This window comes from Lonchura striata, chromosome 11 (assembly GCF_050655825.1).
Source record: "Lonchura striata isolate lonStrDom1 chromosome 11, ASM5065582v1, whole genome shotgun sequence".
Classification (NCBI taxonomy): Eukaryota; Metazoa; Chordata; class Aves; order Passeriformes; family Estrildidae; genus Lonchura; species Lonchura striata.
The window spans coordinates 17865433-17891695 of NC_140713.1; the positions used below are offsets into that span (position 1 = coordinate 17865433).

At 46.6% G+C, this 26263-nt stretch overlaps 1 protein-coding gene across 6 annotated transcripts in view; it reads right to left on the minus strand.

The window, feature by feature from the left end:
• LOC146766433 (uncharacterized) overlaps window positions 1-26263 on the minus strand; it is a 91725-nt gene that overhangs the window by 43860 nt on the left and 21602 nt on the right. For 2 of the 6 annotated variants that reach the window (XM_085589728.1, XM_085589727.1), the window contains exons 2-3: window positions 13979-22617; window positions 2918-3106 (exon numbers count right to left, since the gene is read on the minus strand). In XM_085589728.1, coding sequence (XP_085445854.1) covers window positions 2918-3106; window positions 13979-14034 — 245 coding nt within the window. In that variant the 5' untranslated portion in view covers window positions 14035-22617. The remainder of the gene's footprint in view (window positions 1-2917; window positions 3107-13978; window positions 22618-26263) is intronic. The other 4 variants (XM_085589726.1, XM_085589725.1, XM_085589724.1 and 1 more) reach the window with 4 other exon arrangements.

Here is a 26263-nt window from a genome sequence, read left to right on the forward strand (position 1 = left end):
ACTCAGTGTTTCCCCCCAGTTCTCTTCAATGAGGCTCCAAGGGTCCAACTGCCAACAATCCCATCTGAGGATGGTTTGTGAAGAGCACAGAGAGAGTTAAGAGTTATTTGCATGCACAACTTGACACTGACTGCCTCAGGAATCTCTTTTCTCCTGCCACATATAAACATCACCTTAAGGGATACAAATGTCAGGGCACTACCTGTCCTGTGAGATTACAGCCTAGGAATCAGACAGGGAGAATAAAAGTTTTGAAGACCAAAGAATAATTATTGTTTAATTTGCAGTGTGGTTGTTTGGGGCTTTTTACCTTGAATTCCATTTTAGCCTGAGAAAGGGCATATTTTATCAAGCATTTCAATGAAAGCTGCTCTAAGAGGAGCCACAATTAAAACTCTGAATGAGTGCAAATGCAGATGAGAACAATATAGTAACATGGAAACAAGACCCAAAAGGAGGATCCCATTTACAGCACGAAGAATTCAATCCCAGCTAAATGAAGCACCATTACCAGGAGCACGTCAAGGGAGCTGAACAGGAGGTTTCTGTGTATTCCCCAGTGATGCAATCTGGGACTCTGGGATGTCATCCAAACTGGTAACTGTTTGCTTGGCCCACCAGACATGCTCCATGCATTATTTTGGAAATAATGATGAAAATGTTTTGGTGCGCTTTGAATTTAGCAGGAGCAGTTAGGATTTGTCCCCAGGTAAACAATTATTGGCTGAGACACAAAATTCAGTGTTTTAATGCTTAGGGAGAGCTCAAGTGAAACACACTTTCACTTGAGCTGTGGGCTTTTGGCTCTTGTATGGCCCCACTGAGAAAACAAAAGTTCCTGGTCTTAGTGCTTTGCTGGTGGCCAATTTTTCACCTTAAAAACACATTCTGTGGAGTTTGGTGATGATTAGAGCAACACAGACACTAATAATGAGAACTAGAGCCGTGGGCAAGCTGAACTTTATACATGTCAGTAGTGGCAGCTGATGAAAATGCTGCAGTTTCTACTCATTAAGGAACTATTGCTGCAATTAGGCCTGACCTGTTCCCATTACCACTAGTGAAAACATCACTACTGGCTAGTGGAGAAGCCTTGGGCCAGCCCTGTTTATGTGCTGGACCTGAGACTTTGCAGAGAGGAGAGGAAGGACAAAGTCCCACAGCCCCAGAGCTGCATTACTCTACTCCTGTGTCTGCCCCAGCAGTGGTGCCAGGATTGCTGGAGGTCTCTGCTGAGGCCTGAGGGGATCACTGCCTGGTGTGGGAAAGACATGGAATTATTTTTCTTATTCTTTTACAGATATTTTCCGGAACAGAGAAGCTATGGGGGAAGTTAAGGGGAATTCTAGCCAGGAATTCACAGCCTAGCTGTGTTCCATCCCGTTCCGGTCCTACTCCTGCCCCTTGTCTACATATTTCTGCTCTCAGATGACAGGATGCAAATAACACTCCAGGGGGTGACTTCAGAGGATAATCTGAGAAAGAATATATATTTTTCAGATTATCAGAAGAAGAGGGTGCAGCCAAGTGCAGGACTTAGTTCTCAGGATTGAGAAACTGAGTGCAAATCAGCCCCTGTGTCTCTTACATCTCACTGCAGGCTGTACCCACCAGACACCTCTGTTACTGCTGTAGCAGGAACTCACTACCCCTCCCATAGGCCTGGCTCTCCAAGACCCAAAGACACAAGTTCCACGGTTAAACTTAACTCTTCTGAACTTCAGCCAACATCATGATCTGTTCCCTGAGCCCACAGATAGAAGAGCTGTGAAGGAGACATCCCTGACACACTGTAATAGCCAAATGAAAACCACTGCCAAGAGATGGAGCTGGCAGGCAAAACTTTGGCCTCTCATCCATTAATTGTGAGCTGTTCCTTAAGATAATTCTCGTCCCATTAGATCTGCCCTTTCCATGAATCACTACTGCTCCCGACAGGCAGAAAAGATAAGGTTTGATGGTTTTTTAATAGCTTGTTTTCTTCTACTTTTTAAACTATATCCTTTTGCATGTTTGCTTTCTTGTACGACATCTAAACTTTTACAGGTCCAGATCTCCCAATGGTACCTTGTAAGCCCCAGACACTGGTCTTATTTTGAGCAGTGTGTTTGCTCAGAGGTTCCTTCCAAAAGTTATTCTGTGATTCGACTTTCTAAATCAGCCCAATTGTTCTTCACATGTTCCCCAAATTTCACATATTTCCTATACACCTGTGCATATACCAATGGGCAGATGGTAGATGAATAGGCATTAGAGGAGCTCAACCTTTAAGAAAGTTCCCACTGAAGAATTAATGATGACATTTTGACAAATATTTAACACAAAACAAAACAAGGAGTGGAAACACAGGAAATTCAGAGTACTTAGAAAGAAATCTGAGTGAAAGTAGGGGTAACTTAATTAGAATAAAAATGCTGCTTCTATGCAAAGATTTAAATAATCTGTTTGAAATTTAAACCTTAAATTCAAAGGTTCAAACAGAAGAGATGACTGATGCCCTCAAATGACAAAGGAAATCAGATCAACTTTGACTAACAGGAGCAGCACAGGCTGTCCACAGCACAGCTCACATGGGGCATCTGATGAGAGGGCCATGAAAGCCACGTGCCTGTGCCCTCCCAGAGAACAGGTCTCTTTGGCTGACCATGGAAACCATTTCAGAAGGTGCTTGTGCTCAGGAGGGTGCAAGCCAGCTACTAACATGTTCCAGCACCCTCCAGGAAATCTGGGACAGAGAAAGCTCAAAGGCTGCATCCTGCTGAAAACATGAGAAGCAAGAGCAAATCCCACACGTCCTGCCCATTTCCAGCCAGGGCTGCAGGGCAGCAGCTCCCATGCTCTGGCTCCTTTTGTTGCTCTTTACCAACTCTGTTATCACCCAAAGGTGTTTTGCACAACAGAAGCTGAGCTGCCTCACCTCTGGGTGCTCAGCTGGTAACAGCTGCCCTGGTTTCCAACCAGCAGAGTACTCTGGGTGCTGCACTTGACCCCACAGACTGAAGTCCAGCAGGCCAGGGAAGTCCAGGATGGCTCGGGCACCAATGGCCCAAACTGGCACAATGAACTCTTCCCTTTCAGTGGTGCAGAGGAGCTGGTGGAAATAATCCTGCAGGAAAAGAAACTGTCTCAGCACAGGACATTTAAGTGCCATGCCCACAGCAGAAGAAAAACTGCTGTGTTCTATGACTCTAAGAGTAGCATTCAATAATTAATAGTACTTTGTACCTCAATGACCTTTCATTCCAGTAGGATGACTTGGATAGAACTGTTAACTTGCAAAGAAGAAACAACTCTATTGATTCAGCTGCTTTTGCAGCAGAACCTGACAAAATTATCTGATACTTGATTCTGAGGCACCAAAATAGAGTAATTTCAGATAGTGGATTACAGCAATAACAGAACCTGCTTGGACCACCACTGAGGACTATTAAAGGCACCACTAAGAATCCAGCTGTCCCACACTAACTCCAGTCCCAGCAATGCTGGTGGAGCTTGGCAGGGGGTGCTGTGGTACATTTCCAAAGGACTTCACCACATGCACAATCAACAGCCCACTTTTGGTGACATACTTACCAAGCTGGAGATGGTAACTGCTTTAATGCCAGGTGAGTGTGGGGTAAATGTGTATTTCCCACCTCTTCCCACAGCATCACAGGGTCAAGGCTGGGGACACTCACCCTTAAAAAACCATCTGATCTATCTCCCCACACTGAAGTGACTCAGCCCTAATGCCAAAATATTCTTGCCAATGTCTGACAAGTACTTAAATCAGTAAGAATTTCAGCCCTGCCCTCTTAGCCTACTGCAGCTCTGCCCTGAACTTAGGGAGAGCTCTTCCCATGGGAGAATGGGAGAATCTCAGTCTTCCTTTACATCTCACCCCAGCTGCAGGGGACACAGCAATAACTTCACTGCCTCTTCTGAATGGTTGGTGCCTTAATCCCCTCTCTCTTCCAAGGTCACTAGGAGTGACTTGGTGCCTATATGGACAAGGATGGGATGGAACTGCAAATAGGAAACTCTCAGGCATCCCTACCAGAGCAAACTAAATCCTGCTATTCCCAATCACTGCCTTGTTCAGGAAAAAGCCAGGCAGCCCCCTCCTCCAGCTGTCTGGCATTTAGCAATAGGAAGGTGAATCAAGTCACCAAAATCATTTCACTGCAGGGATGAGCAGACCAATCACCAAATGTGTGACATGGCATTGCTGTGCTGGCAGCATCACCTGGCTCCTGCCAAAATCAGTGGTAGAGCTGCTGCTGTAGAGCCAGGAGCCATTGCCTCCAGCAGCTCCTGTATCAATGAGTTGATAAAAGCTCTGCCTCTTATCACTCACTTGCTGGCCTGATCTTTTCTCCTCAGTGCTTTCAACTCGTTTGATATTTTTATCATTGTTGAAACAGCAAGCAGACAATTTGATTTAGGAATTGCACGTAGCAGCAAACTCCCTTAACCAGAACTGATTCAGTTCTTCCATGGCTGGAACCTCCTGCTCCCATACCCATCCTCTCCAAACCTGGAAAGGGACCTAAGGCTGCCAGAAGAGGCACAGACTCACAGCTATTGCTTTATCTCAAAGCTTTAGCCCAGTGCCTACCAATGACCTACTCAGCAGTGGTTTAAAAATCATCCTAACAGCTGCAGTCACATCCAAGAGACAGTAAAATAATAAAAGAAGATTTTTTTTTCCCCCTAGACATCTCAAATATTCACACTTGAAATTGCAGAAGTGCTTTTGCTTCTCCTATTTTGAGGGTAAAATACCAGGAAGGGAACAGCAGCAAATGACCTACAGGATTGAAGATCACATTTCAGGAGATCGTTTCATCTTCAGCAGGTCTTTCTGAATTAGCAATTTTGCACTCAATCTTGCAGCCTAAGCCCTCTAAAATAAAAGCTACGGGCATCCCATGGGAATTTAAAGCACCTATTATCTGGGCACTTCACGTCCCAGACTGCTCAGATCCTCAGAAACTGCATTAGCAAATGGAGAATGCTATTTACATTTTTTTGGGTTTTTTTTTTTTTTTTTTTTTTTTTTTGGTTGTTGTTATTTTGGCCACACTACTGTAACAAAGGCATTGTAAATCCAATTGAAAGCTGTGTGTCTTTTTAAGCCTTGGCATCTTCTATTCTGTTATCTCTCCCTTCCAGATGCCAGGTAGACTGAGGAGGATGCAAGGAGTTCAGATCAGTACAGGGATAAAGAGAAAAGAAACCTCAACAACTGGAAGTATGTGAAAGAAGTAAAAGGGAATTTTCAAGTCATTGTCATTGCTAAGAAGTGAGGGGATCAGCATCAATGTAAATAAAAGTCCAAGGAATAAATTCCTCCAAAAGCCAGCACGGGCAGCCATTCCCAGCTCTGCTGCCCGTGGTGGGCACTGGGGCTGCAGGGGAAGGGCACTTGGTGTCCTAAGGCAACAGCAAGGAGGCAGTCAGGACCTTGAGGAGAGCACTGCATCTCACCATTGATGCTGAACCCCAGCTGTGTGCTGAACCCCTTTTCCAGGGATGCTGCAGCCAGAGCAAGGCTTGACCCAGAGCATTTCAGAGTGTGCTGAGCCTTCAGCCCCACTGTGGCCCCCTCAAAGTGGGGCTCTGCACCAAAGCAGATGCAGCGTCAGGCCAAAAACAGGGAAACTCAAACAGAGAGCAATGTGCTAGGCAGAGGCTGGCTGTCCCTGCTGCTGTGAACTCATGGCTCACTCAGCTTCAGAAAGCTGAATTTCCCTCCCTTGGGAAAAGAGGATTGCAAATTCTCCACTGCAGCACTGCTCTGTGTTACCTGGACACTAACTCTGGATAAAACCCAGGGTTACAGCGAAAATGAGTTGAAAATCTTGCTTTTACTTTGCAAACCCTAAGCAGAATATTTAAAAACAGGCTGAGTGAGCAAGAGTGTGCATCACTTCTATGCTTTAAAGATTATTTAGACACAGCTTCAGGCTGCAGATTTTCATGGAAATATAACTTTTGCCTTCAAATAACCCTTCTCTGAATTTCAAGGAAAATACAGATGATTCCTCTGCTCTTATTCCCTTTTGATAAGAAAAAAGTTACACTCTCCAGTCTTCCAAACGCCACTCCTTGGCATTCAAATTAGTAGCCACTGAAACTAAGCCAATCTCTTGTCTCAGATATTATTTCCTCAAATTATAGAATTGTTTCATTTGGAAAAGGCCTTGAAGATCATGAAGTCCAATATTAACCCAGCACAGCTCTCAGGCCCTTTGCAGACTCAGGCCAGCATTAATTGGTGTCACACATCACCTTAATGCCTGCCCAGTACACCAGACTCAGATGTCAGTTATCCTGCGTAGCCAGTCCTAAATCCTTCACTGAATTCCCTGGAGCAGACAACTTGCAATGGAAAGAGCCTTGTAGCATGAGGTAACATAGTAAGTCAAGCAGGGAAAGCTCCCTGCTGAAACCATGATATGTAGGCTGGAAAAAAGGGCCATTAAAAGAGAGGAGATACTGAAGGATGAGGAGAGCTCCACCAGAGAAGGGGTACCCTGCTCCTGCCCCCTCAGCTACCAATTCACAGGAGTCTTTGAAACCATCCCAGTTCTCCAGGTTCATTCTGTGCATTCATTTGCTTTCATCTTTTGTCCCTTTCCTTCCTGCAAGAGTCATCTTCAGACTCCGTTTGGAATAACTTTTGTGTGCTACAAAACATCTAACAGGGCTGGATTGAATTTTAAAGGAGTTAATTTCAGTAATGCAGTAACTCATCGTCCTGTCATCTTTCCTATTAATCAGTGAGCAATATTTCAGTCTCCACTGAGCATCAGGAATTAATTTTGCAAACCTTAGAGATTGAACTTGTATTGCCTGAATAACATTGTCTTCCTACAGTGAAAAGAACAAGAGGACAGAACAGAATAAGCTGTGCAATGATTTTATGTGCTTCCTGCTTCCTTCTTCCTTTCATATAATCTATTAATAAGCCTGAAGGACACACAAATGTAAATATCCCTGTCTGTTGGGTATTTGCCAGTCAGTTCCATAGCAGTTTCCAATTAGGCAGAGACTGTCAGACCACAATGCAAGGACACCAGGGAACACAGGGTGGCACGAGAAGACCCACACTGGGCAACTGGAGCCATAAAACAGGAACGTGTAAATCAGAAGCAGCGAGAGGAACTAATTGGAAACGCTGCCCAGCAGAAATATTAGCATTTCACATTTATAATGCAAGCGCCAATAAACAAAGAGATATGTCAGCTATTCATTTACTTTCTGGCAGTCCAATTGTGCAATACATTCCCAAATGACTGCAAGACAGTGGGAAGCTGCTCATTTGTCAAGAAAGGGCAACATGGCAAAGTGGCTGAAATGCCACTAACAACTCACGTGGTCGTTTTATTTAGGACTCAGGCACAGTCTTGCCTTGAATCACGAGTGACTTCACTGAAGTCAGATTTACACAAGGGAAGAGGAGATTCAAAGCAAAAGAATTCTATAAACCAACTGGAACATCCACAACCCTGACACAGGGGTTTGTAGCCCAGGTCACTGGGTCATCCATAATGCCTGTGGACCATGAAGCAACTGAGATGCAGAGTCTGTCCAAAGAAGCACTCCTAAAGCCTTCCACAACTAAAACACAGATATTCTGCATGCCAGCAACTTCACACCCAATGCAAGTGGCTTTTCAGAGCCATTTCTCAGTGCCTGCCTCTTTGCTAAGGGGTTTTCAAGGTGCTCTGCACCTCCTGCCCGTGCTATCGATGTGCTTCTAGCTGAGCTACAGCACTTTGGTACTTCGCTGACTCGCACTCCATCAAGTACAAGACAAAACGTTCAATTTGCACAAAATTCTGATTCTGCGGTAAAAATCCTGACATGCTCCTTGCTGAGCAGCACACAACCTCTCCTGATGCCCTACAAAACCCCTGCAAGGAGCCCAAAACCCAGTTCAGCAAAACTGCCAGGGGTGTCAGTGAAGCTGTGCAGAGAACCTTTCACTGGCAGAGCTCCCTGTGCCATGCACTCACCAGTTCAAGGGCAAGACAAGGGACAGTGTATGGGACATTAAGTGCCCTTGTGGGTTATCTCACCCTGCTTCTATCTGTGGTGATATTCACATGTTGCTCTGCTGCCTCTCAACTCCAAGTGCAGCACTTTGCCCTTCACGGCTATCAATTTACCTCTTTCACCCTGAAAATGAGCACTAATTCATACTAATAAATCACATTTTAAAGGCACCAGTGTACTTTGCAAAGTCTACCTCCGTGATATTAAGCTCTTGTGCCACTTGAATAGTACAGAGAACTGCCCTAGACCAGTATAATTTTTACTCTAAATTTTACCATTGTTAAATAATTTCTCAGTCCCTCCTAAGGAACAAGAAAATAGGCAACACAGGGCATTTCCTCTTTAGGTTTCTATATCCATGCTGCCTGAGGATAGGACAAAGTGTTAAACTAAGTTGAAACAGTAAAGGCAAGATGGGAAAACAGCTACACCCGAAGAGATCCTGCACCTTTGCCCGGGTACAGAAACATCAGCTGGCTCAGAGCTCCCCTCATCTTTGCCTCTCCAAACAATTTGGGTGAAGAATGGTGCTAAGAGATAGCAAGATGCTGGTGGAGTCAGTCTGCCTCTCTGTTTCCCTGCAAGGCTTTCTTCCTCCCATATCTTAAATCCTCCTGTAATAACAAGCCTCTAGATAACAGCACTGAGATTAGACTTGCCAGGGCCTCAGCACTGATGTTCAAACCCCCAAGCAAGAGCACAGCATGTTTGGCACAGAGCAGTTGAGAGCTGCCAGAGCAACCAGTGACACGCATGAAGACACAGGCACGGCGGTGTCACTGCCCACAGGTTGTACCTGGCCTACACGAGCTCTTTCAGGCAGGTGTCCAAGTCACCTGCAGCTCACCAACCTGCTGCTGGCTAAGGGCACGTAGAGCTCAGTGTGCCTGTGCCAGGCTGGCTCCCTGCCACGGGCACAGCACCTCCTCTGCCCCGGCCTCACTGCTGGGCCATGGGCAAGCAGGTGTCCTCAGGGACAGCATGGTTGGAGAACAGAAGGTGTGAAGACACATCACCTTTGTGTCAGGGCAGGGTGAGGCAGGGAAGTGAATCCCACCTGCTTGGGCAAAGAGGCTCAGCCAGAGGCAGTAGGGCAGTGCCTGGTGGGAAGGAGGTGCCAGGCAGGTCAGACACCTGCAGCAGGATGGAGACAGAACACCTGAAGCAAGTCATCCACGTATTCTACAAGCCTAAAAACCTGCTTGCTTCTGCCTGCCACACGGCCATGCAGCTGTGTTCCAGAGGGGGAATGTGCTGCTGAAGGCAAAACAGCACTTGTTATCCTGGGGGAAGGAAGAAATTCCCTTTTAACACACCAAGCTGGAGTGGGGTAGTCCAGCTGTGGGGATACAGTCATGTGGCAGATGAGCAAGAGAAGGAGACCAGATACTGTGGTGTTACTGGGAGTAAAAAAACCTGAAGAGCAAAAAGAAGAAAACAGCAAGACAGAGAGACAACCCCCAAAACAAGGAGATGGCACAGAGAATTTAAATGGGCTGTAAAGAAGCAAGGGAGAAGCACAAGAATTACCAGGAAAGGTTGAAGTAGAAGATGAGAGCAGTCAACTTGCCAAAGTGATGGAAAACCACATGACATCTCAGGCTGTGCCTATCAATTATGGGCTTCAAAGACATTCTCTGCCTGGAGAAACATGACCAGCACTGACTCACTGTGTGGTTTCATTACTAAAAGCCAATCTCAGCTCCCCAGGGGCTCTTGCTGCCTGGTGATTGTGGCTAGCCAGCTGCCAGCACAGGCAAGCTGGACTGCTGGGCATTCCTTCGTGCACCCAGGAGGCCCAGCAGGCACCCTGCTGCCAGGTTCTGCCCTCTGGAACACACACACACAGAGCAAAAAGGCATTTTCTAGCACATAGACATCAATATCTGAGTCCCAAATCACATCTCACAAAGTCTAAAACAAGTGATTTTGACTGACAGGCAGTTTCACTAATAAACAATAAACTCACACAAGGCTTGGAAAAAAATTGAGGTTTGCTCTGCACCACGCATCCAAGCCTGATATTCCATAGCCAAGGCAGTCCTGAACTCTCCAAACTCTATCTGGGCACAACAACACCCTGGGGCAGTGAGTTCCAGGGGCTAATTTCACACTGAAGGCAAACATTTTGGTCACCAAAACCCCTGGAAGATAAATACACATAGCTAGGACCTTTTGCAAAAATCACCCAGGATATTTCTGAGAGTCGTGAGGAGCAGCTAGAAGACAGAAAAGCAATTTGGCAGCAAACAGGTGAAAAACTTTTATTTGAAATACTACAGAGCCTCTGTTTGGAATACACTTGGCTGTTAGGTGGATTTTTATGGAGCAGACCACCTCAGGTTACCACACTGTCTAAGCTGGTGTGACTCAGAGGAATCTGGTGAGAAACCTTGGAGACAGAACACAATGTGCTTTTCTCCAGGACATTACTAAAAGCCAACAAAATTAGAATACAATAATTTCTTTTGGGATTATCATCTCTGTCTTTATGCACTTAAATACACCAAGTATTTTCCTCAGATTATACTTTTACACCAGTGCTGTCCAATGCTGTCCAATGGCTGAGGTTTTACTAGTTTCAAAATTAATTATTTTGAAATTAACAGCTCACACATTTGTATGCTCCTTTTCAGGGCATACAAATCCCAAGATGCAGCTGTACAAGTTCATTGTTTTTTACTGAGAGTGGCAGAAATGTTAATGCAGATGTCCTTTTCCACTTGAGGAAGCATGAGTAGAACAAATTCATTGTTTGTCTGTTGGCTTGTACTTGGCAAAGACAAACATTTTCATGTGCTGCATGGATCCTGGAGCAGCTGAAGCCAAAAGGCTCAGTAAGAACAGAGAAACTGAGGCACACTTGAATCAGCAGAGGAAACCTGCAGCAGAAGTGCCAGAATCAGTGTAGACCCCACCAATGGAATCACTTGGGCATGGATATCCATGCTGCACCTTTCCAATATTCCCAAGCTCAACGCCAGACCAGGAATGATGTAGTACTCTCCAGGAATAACTGAAGGTGCAGAACTGCATCCTCCTTGCCAAAGGGTCTCCCCTTTGCAGCCATGTCCCTGTTGAAACCTGTTATCCCAGGAGACACTTTGGACTTCTCTTGTTGTTCCTCCACCTGTCTTATGCCCCAACAGCTTTTTTTTGGTCACTTGTTTGTTTCTCCCAACATGTAGATTTGGGAAGGGGCTTAATTCACCTGATGCTGTCACTCTTCCATCTTCCCATCCTGCCTTTCTCTCATGCACACATCTTACTCTTCGTTACACAACACCACCTCTAATTACACTGTTCTTTTTCTGGCCTTTCTCTACTTCCACTACATTTTACTGTTACTTTCTGAGAAATCCTTGTGCCTAAGAAAGTGCTGTGGGAGAAAGATTGAACTCTGCTTCTTTCCTCTCTCCTGTCTCTTCCTACCAGCTTGCTCTTGGCACAAGTGTCATTTGAGAAAATGTTCCCCTGACTGAAATTCAAAAGGTCTCAGTTTTCCTCTTTACAGTGGAACACAACTGCTGACATTTTTCAGCTTTTCCCTTCTCAACTTTCTTGGGAAATTGCAAAACAATTGCAATTTTTTCAAGCGAAGACAGAGACCTTCAAGAACACATTGCTCTGAAGGTACTGTGGTTCTCCAAAGGGAAAGCAGAACATTACCTTGCCTTTGGAAAACCTGAACAGAGGAGAATTAAGCTTAGCAAGAGCCTGAAATGGCACCTAAAGGCCTCCCACTGCTTCTGCTAAATCAGCCCGATTCCAGGGCTGTTTCAAAACACATTTCCTGCAGTGCCAATGCCACTAATTATAACTAATTCCAGAATAAAATGTAGAGAAGACTCAACACCTGAGCTTTAAGTGCAGGTTGCACAGAGGCATCTAAATAAGCTTAGAGAGGCAGAGATTAGCAGGAGTCAAGATTAAGACACGGTGCACACTTGAGGTAAAGCATGGGGGCAAGTAAGAACTGTACACCCCACAACATTCCCATCGATCCAGGGCTTTCAAGGGAAAAAAAGGGGCTAGAAAATGTCCTTCAGGTTAGATACCACCTATATATGGCCAAAATCAGGGGAGGATTCCCTGGGAAGATTTCCACCATCTTGCAGAACAAAGGTGCTGAGACATTTTATTGTGGATGTGCTGCAGCAGGTAACTTGCTGTGCTGTACCCCACTGGAATTACATCACTCCCCTCTTCCAGCACAGCGTTAAACCTCCACGTCCCAGCACTCACCTTGTCCCTGTTCCTCAGAGCCAGTGGTACTTCACAGGCCTCACCAGGGGTGTAGTTGTGAAACATCACCTCTGGAGGGTAAGGCTGAGGTGAGCTGTGATCCAGGGCAACTGCTGGAACTGGAGAGGCCAGAGAGAGCAGGGAGAGGTTCAGGTGCTGGGAGGAAGATTCTGCACTGATCCCCAGGGAAGTACAGACTCTGGGTGAGTACATCTGCCCAGCCCACACTGGGGACAGTGGCTCTTCCACCTCTGCCCTGGGCTGATCAAAAGCTGCTGGACCACACTGAGCAGGCTCAAGCCAAGCTGTTCTTCTGGCAGGTGTTTCTCCAGGTTTCCTTCTCCAAAATCCCAGGCAGCACTTACCTCTAGCAGAGCCATGTGCTAATGGGGTTGCAGAGATCCAGGGCACTGACTGGCAGAGCCCTGAGTACTCCTGGAGCAAGTGAAACCCCAGAACTTACATCAGACTCCATGGGAAACAATTTTGGGATGACCTTTACTCTGAGACAGAATCCCACACAAGTCCAAATACTTGTTTTTATGTGTGTATGTGACATGAGTAAGAAAAGAACCATACCAGAGGAGATAAGGGCAAAAAGAAAGTAACAGAGCACTTAGGAAAAAGACAAATGAGAAGAATGCTGGATGGGGATAAGGCTCAGCTCTTTATTCAGCAGTTCTGGGCAACTTGAGTAAGACTGGAGTTGGTATCTCCTTTTTCCATGAGCTCAAAATGGCTGCTTTCTTTTAATTTATTACTGGTGTCATATTTAATACCATTACAGGGGCAGGGAGCAGAGACATTACTTTGACAAAAACCTCCCTGTTTTGCCTCCCCTCTCTAGCTGCACTGTTTCCACTCAAAACACACAGGCAGGTCTCCTGCATCTCCACAGGGTCACAAGTGGCTGAAGTGAGGAGCTGCAGCACACTGCCAGCTCTTTGTGCATCTGTTTGAGGCATCCCCAGCCCCCTGTGCTATCCAGGACAATCCTTAACCAGTTTGTTACAGCTGTCTTGCTGACAATTTCAACAGCCTATCTCAGCCATCTACCCACCAGGACTGTGCTTTAAGCTGAGCAGCCCTCTAAGAAAAGCAGCCTTAAACACACCCCTCAGCAAACAGTGATCCAGATAAAGCACATCCACTCCCCTCTGCCCAGGGTGAGTTCCCTGTACATCTGGCAGCCTGCAAACTCTAACACCCCATCAGGGTCCTACACATTGTTCCTGAAGCTTTAATGCAATTAGTTTTGCTAAATCAGGGGTAATCACCACAGGCCCTCAAGCCTTCAAAGGCCAACGCTGCCACTGTGGATGGAACCCTTGAACCCTAAGCATTTGACAGTGACCACACCAAAGCAAGAGGTGGCTATTTCAGCAGAAGAATGGAGAATCTCATTCCCTTGTATCCTCCCCCAGCCTTCTCTCATTAGGGATGACAGTTACACCAGCTTCAGCAGAGGTTATTTGTGTTGACTTAGCACAAATCAGGACTCCAATGTCTCACTGGGGAAAAATTCTTTGCCTTTCCCCCAGCAGAAGGAACCACCATCACCAGCAGTTTGAAATGACAGCAGGACCTGGACACTGAGGTACTACAGTGAGCTGGAGGGAAGCCTGTCACAAGCACACACCCTTTTCAAATGTCACATCAAACAGCAAGGAAAAGGGCAGGGAAAGGCTACCTTGTGATGGAGGTCTTGCTCTTGTCTTGAAGCTGGACAACCTGGGGCAGATTCATCTCCCGAGTGCTGGCTGGCCTCTGCTTGATGGTGAGACGTCTCCTTCTGGAAGGCAGAGGGAGTCAGCTGAAAGGCAAAAAAAAAGGCAAGAGACTCATAAATACCCTTGTTCAAAAAGGCTTTTCTTGTTCAAGTGCCAGTGATGAATAATTTGTGATCACAGCCACTAGGACAGTTCTGGAAGCCCTGGAAGTTACCTGCTGAAATATTTAACATCAGTAAATTAATGATATAGAGCAGAATGCACATGCTGTAGCCACGTGGTTCTGTCCCATTAGCTTATCTGTGATTTGATGTGACATGTATGGGGATTTCTGCTCTTTGGGCATTTGTTTCCTCTTTAGTTTCACTGGATTGAGCTGGTGACCTTTGCAGAGACTGGGGAGGAGTTATCAGAACCCCCCCTAACTCCGTCTTTGCACATCACTCACAACCCCCCATGTGGAGATGTCACTGCTGGGTGAGTCCGAGGGAGGCAAGAACGCAGCGCTGTGCCAAGACTGAAGTGCACAGGAAGGGCTCCAAGCTTCAGTGCTCTCTTCTTAATTAGCACTTGTTTTCTCTGTCTGGCCTCACAGACCCCTCCCCAGAAGAACACAGAGATCTCCTTGACAGAGTCCCAGCACCAGAACATCTCCAGTCAAATGAGCTCCAGTCAGCAAAGGGACATTTGTGGCTGGGGAGGAGGAATTGCCCTGACTCCACTGCTGGGCTGGATCTGTGCTCCACACAGGAGATGAGACAGAGCAGCTGGTTTGAAGCCTGTTCTAGCTGGGACCAGCCGTGTCTCTCAAAGCTCCAGGCAGAGTTTGAGCTGCCCTCCACATGCCAGGTGCCCAAGGGCAGGTTGGTGAGAGCAGCACAGGTGAGTGTCCAACCTGACAGAAGGAATTACTGCCACACAAAGGGGATGGAAAGCAGCACACACATAGCTTCAGCTGTACATTGATTTAATTTGGCTGTAGTCTCTTCAGTGGCTTCATTGCCCTTCTCTGGACTTGCTCCAGCACCTCAGTGTCTTACCTGAATGAGGAGCCCAGAATTGGACACAGGACTCTCACCTGTTGAGAAGTGCAAACGGATTTGATGTGATGATTTCACCAAACTCAAGGGGAGCATTCACTAGGTACCTTTGAACATGTAGATATACATGGGCACTTCTCTGTGCCTGTGTGTGGGAACTGACCAATGTCTATGTGGTAAGTAGTAGAGTGACAACAAACTCTGCTGGGTCACTGAGGAGACCTCCTCAGAAGTTTCTTTACCACTGGTGTCTCCAGGCTGTGGTATTCTTCAGAACTGGAGAACACAAGGCCTCCCCACCTTGTTTCCTGTGGACAAAGGCACACCACAAAGACACACCAGAGCCTGCTGGCATTTCTCACCTTCCCCTCTACCCCCTCTCCCATGACTATTGGAACCCTATTTACTGTAATTATTAACCAAATCCTTATTAATATCCAAGCTGTCTTTAATAACTCTTCAGAATATTCTCAGGAATTCAATTCCCACCAAAAGAATTTTCTTTTTGTGAGTACAGTAGGAAAGCGAGCATCACTTGACTGCTTAATTTTTCAAGAGCAGCTGACCTGATGTGACTTTGAGTCTGGCCCTCCTAAGGATTCAGAGTGTTATGAACAATCTCAAACCCAGGGACACTGCTGCCCCAAGTGCAGACAAATTCAGAGCACTTTCCTGCATTGCAAACCAAGTGTCCACCCATTCTGCAAGAATGTTTCTGCTGATGTTTCTAACTAATGGAGTAGAGAGTTCAAGACTCTGATTAAGAACTATAGTTTCTCAAGGCTAATTTGGTTAAGTTACAAAAATTATCCAACAAATATGACTCCTTCCAGGCGTGAAATTACCACACCGCCCAAGAGCATTTCTCCATGGAGAATGAGGGTCCTAATTTTCATTTAATAACCAAGGCTTCCAAATTCAAGGCTTCCTATAGGCATTAGAAGTTGTAACAGCATAAATAAAAGCATGAAACCATTAAAGGAACATGAGCAATTAGTTCAAAGAGAAATGCAACATACAGGAAAGCAGGGCCACTTCAGACTTTATCCTAGTGGCAGTTCTTCTCTAGCATCCTTATCTCACAAGAAGCACAGGTAAACAGGGTCACTCCTTCTCCAACCACCAGCCTGACAACCATCTCTCTTTGTGTCACACAAAGTGGGTGTACAAAAAAGGGAAAGAAGAAAAGAAAACCCCAGAAAGCTGGTTTCAAGCACTGACAAGACTCAAACATGGACAGCATTTACTAAGCACTGTGGACCAGAAATAATGTCCCTTCCCTTTCTAGCAAACTGGACCAAGGAACAGATGCATTTCCCCACTTCTTATTTTCAGAGACTTGGGAGACCACCCCTAAACTAAAATTATTTGCATCTTGATTATAAGTAAAATCTCTGATTATATTCTCTCCTGCTTCCTTCTGTTAACTTTTTTTTTTTGTGGACTTGCTTTATACAACAAGACATTGTCTACACAAAGATGACCATTTCCTTTCCCTCAAGTTTTATCCACATCCATAAGCAACGCAGTAATTCCATTCCTTTATTCTCAAAACAGTTACAGATTTATACACATAATCCACAAGGCTGCTGTTTCCTTTTGTTCTTGCATGAAACATGAGAACACAGCACTGTCTTATGGACACCAGGACATGCTGCAGCAAGAACTAGAATTTAAACCTGGAAATAACTATTTTTCAAGAGAGAAATCTAATAATACATTAGTCTGGATTTCAGTGATTTATTACTGGGTCTTGAGAATAACTGGATTATTTTTTCCAATTTTCTAAATGCAATTTCATTTCACTTGAAATGAAGCCTGTCCATCATGCCCACAATGCTCATTTCCAGATAGTTTCTACTCTCCACACCCCCATCCCAGTCTAGCAGCTTCCCCTGCCCTCTAGCCCTGGAGAGAAGCTCTTTCCTACCCCATAATTCCACTTCTCTAAAGCCTCCATGGATCAGCCTCCCAGACCTGGGGAACAGAAGCAGAACTAAGAAATCAGCCTGATCTCCCTTCAGGGATGGAATGAAACACCAACCACAGCACAGCTCCAGCCCATCAGCCCTGTCCCATGAGGGGAGGTCTCCATGTTCCCCACCTCAGACAGCTCTGTGATATTTAATTAAGTTCCTGGTCTAAGGGTAAGTCTGGTTAGGGGATGGGTTATAAAATTGCTGTGCAGCTTGCAGTGAGGGTGGGGACTTCTTGCTTAGCTGTAGATGCTGGAATAAAGGGGGAATTGAGGAGGCTGAATCTGGGATGTCCTTGGTGATCTTCAGCTTGGCACCCTGTTCTAATAGATCTGGGTTTCCTGAGATGTGTCAGGAATTGTATTCCAGCCCTGGGAATATTTCTTCATTGCTTTTCTAGGTGGCACAGCTGTCCTGGCACAGCTGGTTCCTGTGACAGCAACAGTATTAGAAAGTGCACCTGAGAGTGGCATTTGGTAATGCTCCACAAGCTTCAGGTAAATTAATTTTAGACACTGCAGACGAGCCCGTCATGCCTTTGCTTAAGGATTAAAGAAGAACTTTCTACATTGAATTTCAGAGCAAGAATTTAATTTGTATTTTGCTCACCCAGGGAGGACCCTGATCATAGCAATGCAAAGGACAGCAGGCAAATCTCTGTGATGCCACAACTCTGACAATGCCTTTGGGGGTGTCCTTTGGTGTTGCACCCAGTAAATACCCTCTGATGAGCTTGTTCCAATTAATTAGGCACACATTTACACACACAGCAGCCAAGGACACCAAACTGACAAGAGCATCTCTGCTGTCAGATAACTTCATGCATTTTTGGCACAACAGATGCTACAAACAAAAGCTTCTCAGGAGACTGTAGGCCACAGGCAAACCCAGTCCTCACATCTGCTTGGCAGGGAACAAGGAACCCTCAATTTGGAAACCAACATTCATTATTTAGGAATTTACAATCAAATCAGGGTGAATCCGAGCTCTGAAAAATAACTGGCTCTGCATCTAGCCAGCCTGTGGAGACTCGCTCCAAAACATCTCCTGGACAATGTCCAGTGTAAATTGGAGAATTGGGGCAAAGAAACCTCACCCTGTGACACCCTTGTGCACTCAAGACTCTAAGACAGGAGTGCAAGCAAAGGAAGCTGAATGGTGGGGGATGCTTCCTGGCTCAGAAGGCAGAGCTTAGAGACAGATGTCAAGGTGAGGCCCACCAGATCTCTTATACCTGGTCTGAGATGCACTCACAGGGCTGCTGCCTCCTTGTGCTCCTTCCCACAGCTCCAGCACCTTAGAACCAACCTTAGAGGCGCTCACCTGCTCAGCACAGGAGAGAATTCTGCTGCAGGCAAAGAGCACAGCTGGAGCCAGATTTCATGCTCAGAGAACTTGTCAGAGAAGCCTCAGGTGCACAGCAAAGGAAACTGCTGGCTGGAAAGGATATCCATGGAATTGCATGGTAGAAATTATATGAAACCCATATAAGGCTGGCAAGCACCTCAGCATCCAGTGCCAAACCTGCTGCTGGTACCTCAGCCCACTCTCAAACTCAACAATCCTGCTCTCACACTCAGCTGTGTCCCTGCTACTGAACTCACCATGTATTTTTCCAGCCCAAACCTTCCTCCCCTGCCTGGCAGATGGAGGGGGCCCAAGCCATCCGTTGGTCCAGCTTGTCAGCCCAGACAAAGTCATTTCTACATCTCCTAGACTGCTGCAAGGAGAATGCAAGTGAGAAAAACCTGATCTGCAGGCTGCCACCTTGGATGCTCAAAAGCTAAGGAAAAGCCTTGGCTGGGGAGCTCTGCTCCCTGGATGACAAAGTCTTTTAGCTAATGACTATTTAATGTGCAGTGCATAAGCAGTCTCTGGAGGGGAAAAAAAAAAGGACAAGAACCATCTTTAAAGTGAAGGAAAGATTTGTTTCATGCTGTGGATTCACAGCTACTACTGAGACTCCTTGCTCCAGGCAAGGCAGAAAAAAAGGGTCTGTACAGGACCTGCACCCTGTTCCCAGCTAAGTGGTTTTGACTGTGACCTGTACTGGATAAATAAAAGCACCTTCACCTCTTCCCTTTAGGGCAGCAATGATAACTTCTGAACTCTGCCTGGCTCATGAACAGTCTCCTCCATTCTGCTGACATGCAGTGATTGGTTAATGCACCTTTCAGCTGCATCCCCAGGATGGAACAGGGGACATTCCCAGCATCCCCAAAACCCATCCTCTCCCTTTCTGAACCATCCCTTCACTTCTGCAGCATCAACTCTCAGTGCACAGCACAATGCTCCCATCCTGACCAGCTGCTTCACCTGCCAGGACATGGAGAGGCTGGGCATTGGCTGAGGTCTTGAATGCTTCTGTAAACCTCAATCCTAACCAAGATGGTTTAATCTTAGACTTTTAAAGCTTCTCAATCAAAGTGAATATGTGTTCATGCCCAGTTCTCACAAAGGAGTTTCAGTCTCTGGAACACCATGGATATTAACTCAATTCAGAGACACCAAACTGGAGCCAGCCAAAAGCAGAAGCAGGAATACAATGGCTGAGCCTGCCCTTGGCTGGCTCCAGCCTCATACCTGCTTCTCCAGCACACACACACAATACTGGCTGCCAGAAAAGTAAATATTCTGTGTTTACTGGATTGCTGCTCTAATACTAAAGCACTGGGTGTTACAGAACAAGCTTTAACTTCACTGATTATTTTCTAGCCTTCAGGTATGGGGCACATCTGGAGAACCTATGAGTAATTTGCACCCCCTGGACCAGCCTAGACTTTTTATTTTCTCTTACTACATACAGGAGTCTCCACTGAGCTCTGCTCCCAAGCTCTCCCTCCTGGTGGCCAGACAACCTGGGTACCAAAAGCCACTGTCCCTCCAGAGAAGGGACACGGCCACCATCACTCCAGCACAGGGGTGGCCACCAGCATCCCCCACTTTCCCCACTCTGCAGGGCCACACTCACACATTGGATGCCCTCAGCCAGCCAGGCTGTGGCTCTCCTTCAGGGGCAGCAGGGCTTCTCAGCCAGCCCCAACACCACCATGGCAACAACAGGGATGTTGACAGGGGAGGAGGCAGTGGGGATTTCCAGAGACCACAGCAGCCTTGACAGCAGTGGGACAAAGGAATGCTCAGCACCCATCTGGGGCTGCTGTGGTGCCCCTGCCCCAGGGTACAGAAGCCAGCTGCACTTCCCCACATCTGCTGGGATACTGGTGATGCCTGGCTGGCAGTGCCTTGTCTCCAACAGTAACAACAGCTCAGGGGCAGCACACAATGAACACAGCAAACACATGGTGAAACTGCCTCCAACACACCTGCAAGAACTGCAGCACATCCCAAGGAAGCAGAGAGGGGACACACTTGCCCACAGCCCAGCACAAAAGCAAGCCAGGCACCTCAGCACTTCAGAAAAGTTACCCTTATCCATCCTTGCAGGGTATGATCAAACCAGGCTCCAAACTCTGCTCTCTTTGCTGGCACAGGTAACTGTTAGTTTGTGCAGGAAGCTGAAATCCTTCCTCCATCTCCTGGGAAGGGCTCTTTGCATAGTTCTTCTCCTCCTGCAGAAGCAAATAAGCATACAGCCAAGGGCAACAGGCAGGCACGTTGCATTGTTAACCTCTCCTTTGCTGCAGTGCTGGAAGGACACAGATTCAGCATCCCCAAAAAACCAACTGCAGGCTCTGAAATGAGACCTCACAGCACAGGCACACCCTGGCTGCTGAGCACCAAAACCAGAGACCCTGGGGAGGTCATTGCAGTAAGAGGCACATCAGAAACATCTCTCCTGTCATCACTGCTGCACTCACCAGACCAAACCAGTTAACAGAGTTAACTGGACACTTGTGGTGTCTTGCAGAGTACACAAAGATGCTGCAAGCACTGCAAGGAGGATCCAGAGAGAAGAGGAAAGTGCTGGCACACAGCTCACAGGATGGAAGAGGTGCAGATGGGAGCCCTCCCTACCCCCATTTTAACCCATGAAGTGCTCACTTCAAGAAAGGACTGACTGCAATGCTCAATCACTTTAGTTATCAAAATATTTACATTCCCTACTGAATAACTGCACTGAGATCACTTACCCAGTGGCAAACTTAAAAAGGTCCAGTCATGAAGTTCTAAAGAAGCAGCCCACAGCTCTCTTTGTTCCAAACAGGGTTTATCTTAATTTTCTTCTGAGAAAAAAGGAAAATTATGTTGGATCCTTTTAGCCAAATTTCCCCTGCCTTCCTCTGAACAGTACAATCACCCACTGCAAGGGAGAACATAGATTTACTTTTTTGGTAGCACAGACCTCAACACACAGCCTTGGGTTTATTTTCTCCCTTTTTATTCCCATGCTGGGAATCAATTTGTTAGTTTGTGCAGGGAGCTGAAATAGTTTTTCCTCATTTTTTTACTTAATTTGCATATCACTTTCAAACCCTGACATGCTTCTGTAGTCTTTTCTAAATCAAGACATTATTTCAAATTCCTGCCTTTTAGAGACCCTGACATTAGCTGTGCAGTTAACTAATTTGAAAATAATAGATTGTATTATCTTCACTGCCTCTTAAAAGAAAGCAAAATCCTTGACCCCAACAAGTGTAATGCCTCCTACATTTTCTTTTTCTTCAGTTCTATGAAATCACTTAATCCAGCCAGCTGTCTTTATGTCAATGCAAAAGAAAATTTACAAGCCTTCAGAAGTTAATCACAGTTCAAGGGGAATCTCTGACATGGAGGTCAGGAAAGGCAGCAACCAAGGCTGTACCTGCCAGGAGACAGTGCCTTGGAAAGATGGGTGAGCTTTGGATGGAGGCTCAGGCCTGACTCAGCAAGGTACTGGCACAGGAGCCCAGCCTCAACAGCAACAAAAAAAGGGACAGATGTCAAGGGTCACAATATCTGTGCAGCTACAAGATGATTCAGTAGTTGTTCCTGGGATTGCCACTACCTAAATCTCAACTGCCTTGGCATCCTGTTTCCTGGCAGCTAAAAGCCACCTGAGACCCTGTGATACTGAGGACAGAAACATGCAGCAGCAGCAGCACCCTGTAGGACCAGGGTTGGGTGGTGTTTCCCAGTGACAGAGGCAGGGCAGGGCTCAGTGTCTCCTCCCTCACACCCAGCTCTTCTCTGCTAGCAGGGTCCTGCCAGGGCATTCTCCATCCCACCCAGCACCACGGGGCACCCCAGGCTGGGAGCACCAGCCAAGACACAGAACAGCCTGCGAGCCCAAGCCTGCAGCTCTCTGGAAATGCACATCCCATGCCACCAAAACCATGGCGACACCTCAGAACCCAGCACGATCACCCCACAGTCAGCCCCAAGGACCACTCCAAATGCCACAGACAGGCCTTCCCTCCAGCTTCTCCAGGCTAAGGAAAATCTGTGCTTAACCAGATCCACAACAGCTTGGCTGGCACTTGTAGCTTCTGGCATCACCTGGCAGCTCCGTTTGCTGTCGGATGGGTCTCCTCGGCTCCTGGCTTCACAGCAAGTCCGTCATGCCCAGCCCAGCAGGTCCAGTGCCTCTGCAGGGCACTTCCAAACACTCTGCAGGGCTCTTCCAAACACCAGCAGCTGCCTCTGTGATGGGAAGAAAGGGACAGAAAGATTAGAAAACACAACAGTTGTAAGTGGGACGCAGGGAAGGGACAAATGCAGCCCGTGACATGCATTTCAACCCAAACCCACAGGAGCACCTGGCATGATTAGAGCAGCTACAAAGCACCAGGCTGTTCAGAAGCAGTGCTGTGAAAGGAGTAGCTTGGTTTATTTATCACTTGAGAAGCACCAAAGGAGCAAACTGCTGTCCTTGCTGCTGCCAGCCAGCTGGTGCAGCTCCCTGCAGCACACAGGGCTGTGCTGAGCTGCTGGGGCAGTCTGCAGGCACCAGCACTGCTGGGCAAGGAACTTACCAACTGAAGCAGGCACCAAGAAGAGAAATCAAAGCCTAACATGGCTTTTCTTGCACTGGGCAGTTGCCTTCACTGGTTCAGTACAACCACACAACAACCACAACTGAATTCAAGCAAAATCCCAAAGCTCTTGGCTGGATTGCTCAAGGAGGGGCTACTGTATTGCCTTTGGCTTAGCCAAATATTTGATTGCATTTTTATCCAAATGTCTTCTGCTTAAAAGATTGGGAGTTTTGCTAAAAAACGGCCATGCAGAAGCCATTCTGGGCTGGAACATGAGGCAGGGCTTTCTGATTTTTAAACAAGGCACCTGGTACCTCCCCTAGAAGAGCTTCTGCTCTCAGAGGTACTGTCAGACTCTACAGCTTTTATCTGATCGAGGTCTCCATGCTGGCTCCCATCGTGTCATATATTGGCAGTGGGAGCAGAGGGACAGATTGTAATTTTCCACAAAGAGGTTGTCCAAGTTGAACTGTTAAACAAGCTCCTCGAGTTCTTCCTTTGAACCTCTTCCCATCCTTCACACATCCCAAGAACAACCACAAAAAAAAGGGACAGCAATAAAACCAGCCCCAAAAATGTCCTGAGATTCTCCTTGAGGGAAACATCTCCACTCATGAAATATCAGCTTTGTAATAAATATATCACCTCAAAAGCAGAGGTGAAAACCCTTCAAAACATAAAGCAGAAGCAGAGTTACTAATGAAACTGGAGTGGTTGATTGAAAAACCTGGGCCTTTGTAGAAAACACCAAGGGCCTGAAAGAGTAAACCTGTCCAGCCACTGATGCCATTTAAAACAACTGGGGAATTAAAAGACAGAGAGTAGCCACATTTTTAAAAAAATCAAATAAATAAAGTATACAAGGTTAAAATATAGCCACCCTAGTGGAGGCAGGAACAGACAGGTTTAGATCTTGGTGACCATCAGCACAAGCATCTCTGAGTTCCAAGGCTGAGCTGCAGGACCTACCCACCTGATTGGAACTGTCAGCCTCACTGCAGAGTTTTGGTTTCCCATTATAGGAACAGCTCAAGAGGGTGCAGGTTTGATTTTGGCAGCATCTCTCTGCCAAGGATGAAAGCAAGGACCTGAGTACCCCATTTGTGACTTCCTCTCACATTGAAAAGTCTTCCTAGTGCACTCTGGCACCTGATCTCATTAAAAAGGAAGAGAGGGAACAGATGGAAACATAAAAAGAAACTGTCAGCTGCCAGCCACTGCTCCCATCCTGTCTCCATCTCTCTCCCCACTGCAACAGGAACACAACCAGCAGCTCTTGCAAGGACAAGGCCAGCAGGAGACAAGGAGGATTTCAGGTGGGAAATAAACAGTAGGAATAGATGAAATCTTGGTAAATAAAAGCTCCTTTTGTCAGGAAAGGCAACACATGAGAACTATACCTTGTCCAGGAATCCTCCTGTCCTTGCAAACAGCAGGGAGTGGTGTGCTGGCTGAAACAACCACCATGCCTGAATCCTTTCCAGCATGCCTCTACCCCCAGGCACAGCAAACCCAGGAGTCCCCAGTGGGGCCTGTAGGAATCTCTCTTTCCTCTGTCCCAGACTCTACTTCAGGTATTGAAGGATTCCAGGAAGCCTCAGCAGACCCAGGGGATGTCCTATAAAACCAAGAGCATAAGAGAAGGGACACAGAGCCACCTCCCTTCCGTTCAAGGTGTTTGTTGCACCCTGTCCCTGAGCCACCACATGTCCTTGGGTGCCACCACAGAGACAGCCCTGCAACTTCCCCCTCAAAGCAGCACAGGGACTCCCAGGGCAAGCAGGCCACAGAGAGGAAACCTTCCCCATTTCCCTCACCACCCCCAAACATTTTCCTCTTTTCCCAGAGAGAAAAAATAAATTGCCCCTCCCCATGCCAGAGGCAGCACATGAGGTGGACCCTAGATGACAGTGAAGGTCACAAATTTGCACTCATCTAATTACAGCTCTGCCAGGTGTCAGGCAAAGGGACCAATTGCACAGAAGCTCAACTTTACCTTTTCCTTGGTAAATATGGAAAGTCACAAGGGAAGCAAAAAACTTGCATTCATCCCATTGCTGGGAATGCCACAGGGAGACTGATCTGTCCTCTCTCTCTGTAATTAGCCTAATTTGAAAGTAGCCCAGTGGTCTCAGCAACATATAAAATCAGCTTTCTTAGTAGGAAACAGCATCTTTCATCAGACTAACTTAATGGGAACAAAATGTGCTACTGACAAACCTTATTTTGTCCATATCCTTGAGCATTGCTGGCTAGATCAACCTACCTTTAAAATAAGTGCCTGCAGCAGTCCTGAAAGGCAGAGAAAACATCATCTCAGCCTTGTGGCAGAGCCGTGATGCCAATGATACTACACAGGAAGATTAAAGTGAAAGTTTATTATGCATCAGCTTTTCTCCAACAACTACCTACAAGCAGGGTCTTGTCCTACAGAAGGCACAAGCTGTCCTGTCATGGAGCAAACTCCATGTTTGCTGTAGGCTTAGATGTCCAGCATGTCTGCAGTCAAATTACAGCACCTGTCTCCTGCCTCAGCCACCCACCTAAAAACCTTGAAGAGAATTGGAAGGGCATGGACCATCCAGCTGGTGCCTTCAGCCCTCAGCATCCTCCATCACTAAAAAAGTCAGGAGAGGGCAAGAAAAAATTATGCCCAGGCACCAGGAACCTCTAGAGGCATCCATCAGCAGAACACAAATATCTACAGTCTCTCTTTAGCACAGTCTCAAGGTAGATCCCATTTTTTTAACCCTCCCTGGCTGCTGCTTTCATCTTTTTAATTAGGAACTGGATACTAATTTCTCTCAGATGAGTTCACAAGAACTTGCTGGGCTGAACACAAAAAGATGGTTTTACTTTAATTTTCCTATGACTACAAGACAGAGATTTCCAAACCTCTTTGGAAACTAATTTTTTTCCTGGCTGGTCTTTCCAGCACTGAGAACTCCTTTAACAAATGATATCTCCATATAGAAACGTCTGGGATTAACCAGGCCAGATACATCAAACCTTCACAAGGAGTAGCTGGGCTGCACAGGGAGCTATGAATCTCTTTATGGAGCAAACCCAGGAATCAGCTCAGCAATGAGGCTGGTTGGGAAGCCAGTTTGTTAAATAACACTTCTCCAGGAGCAAAAGGAGCAAGAGCTTTGCCAGCTGACTGGGGAAGGCTCCAGCTGCTAACAGAACACGGCTCCCTCCTCTGCTGCTCTGAGAGCCCTCCCTCCCCACACACAGGCAGCAGATCAGACAGCAAATCTTCCCTCAGAAAGGACATTTGAGGCTGTAATGGCACCTTCAGTCCCTTGGCT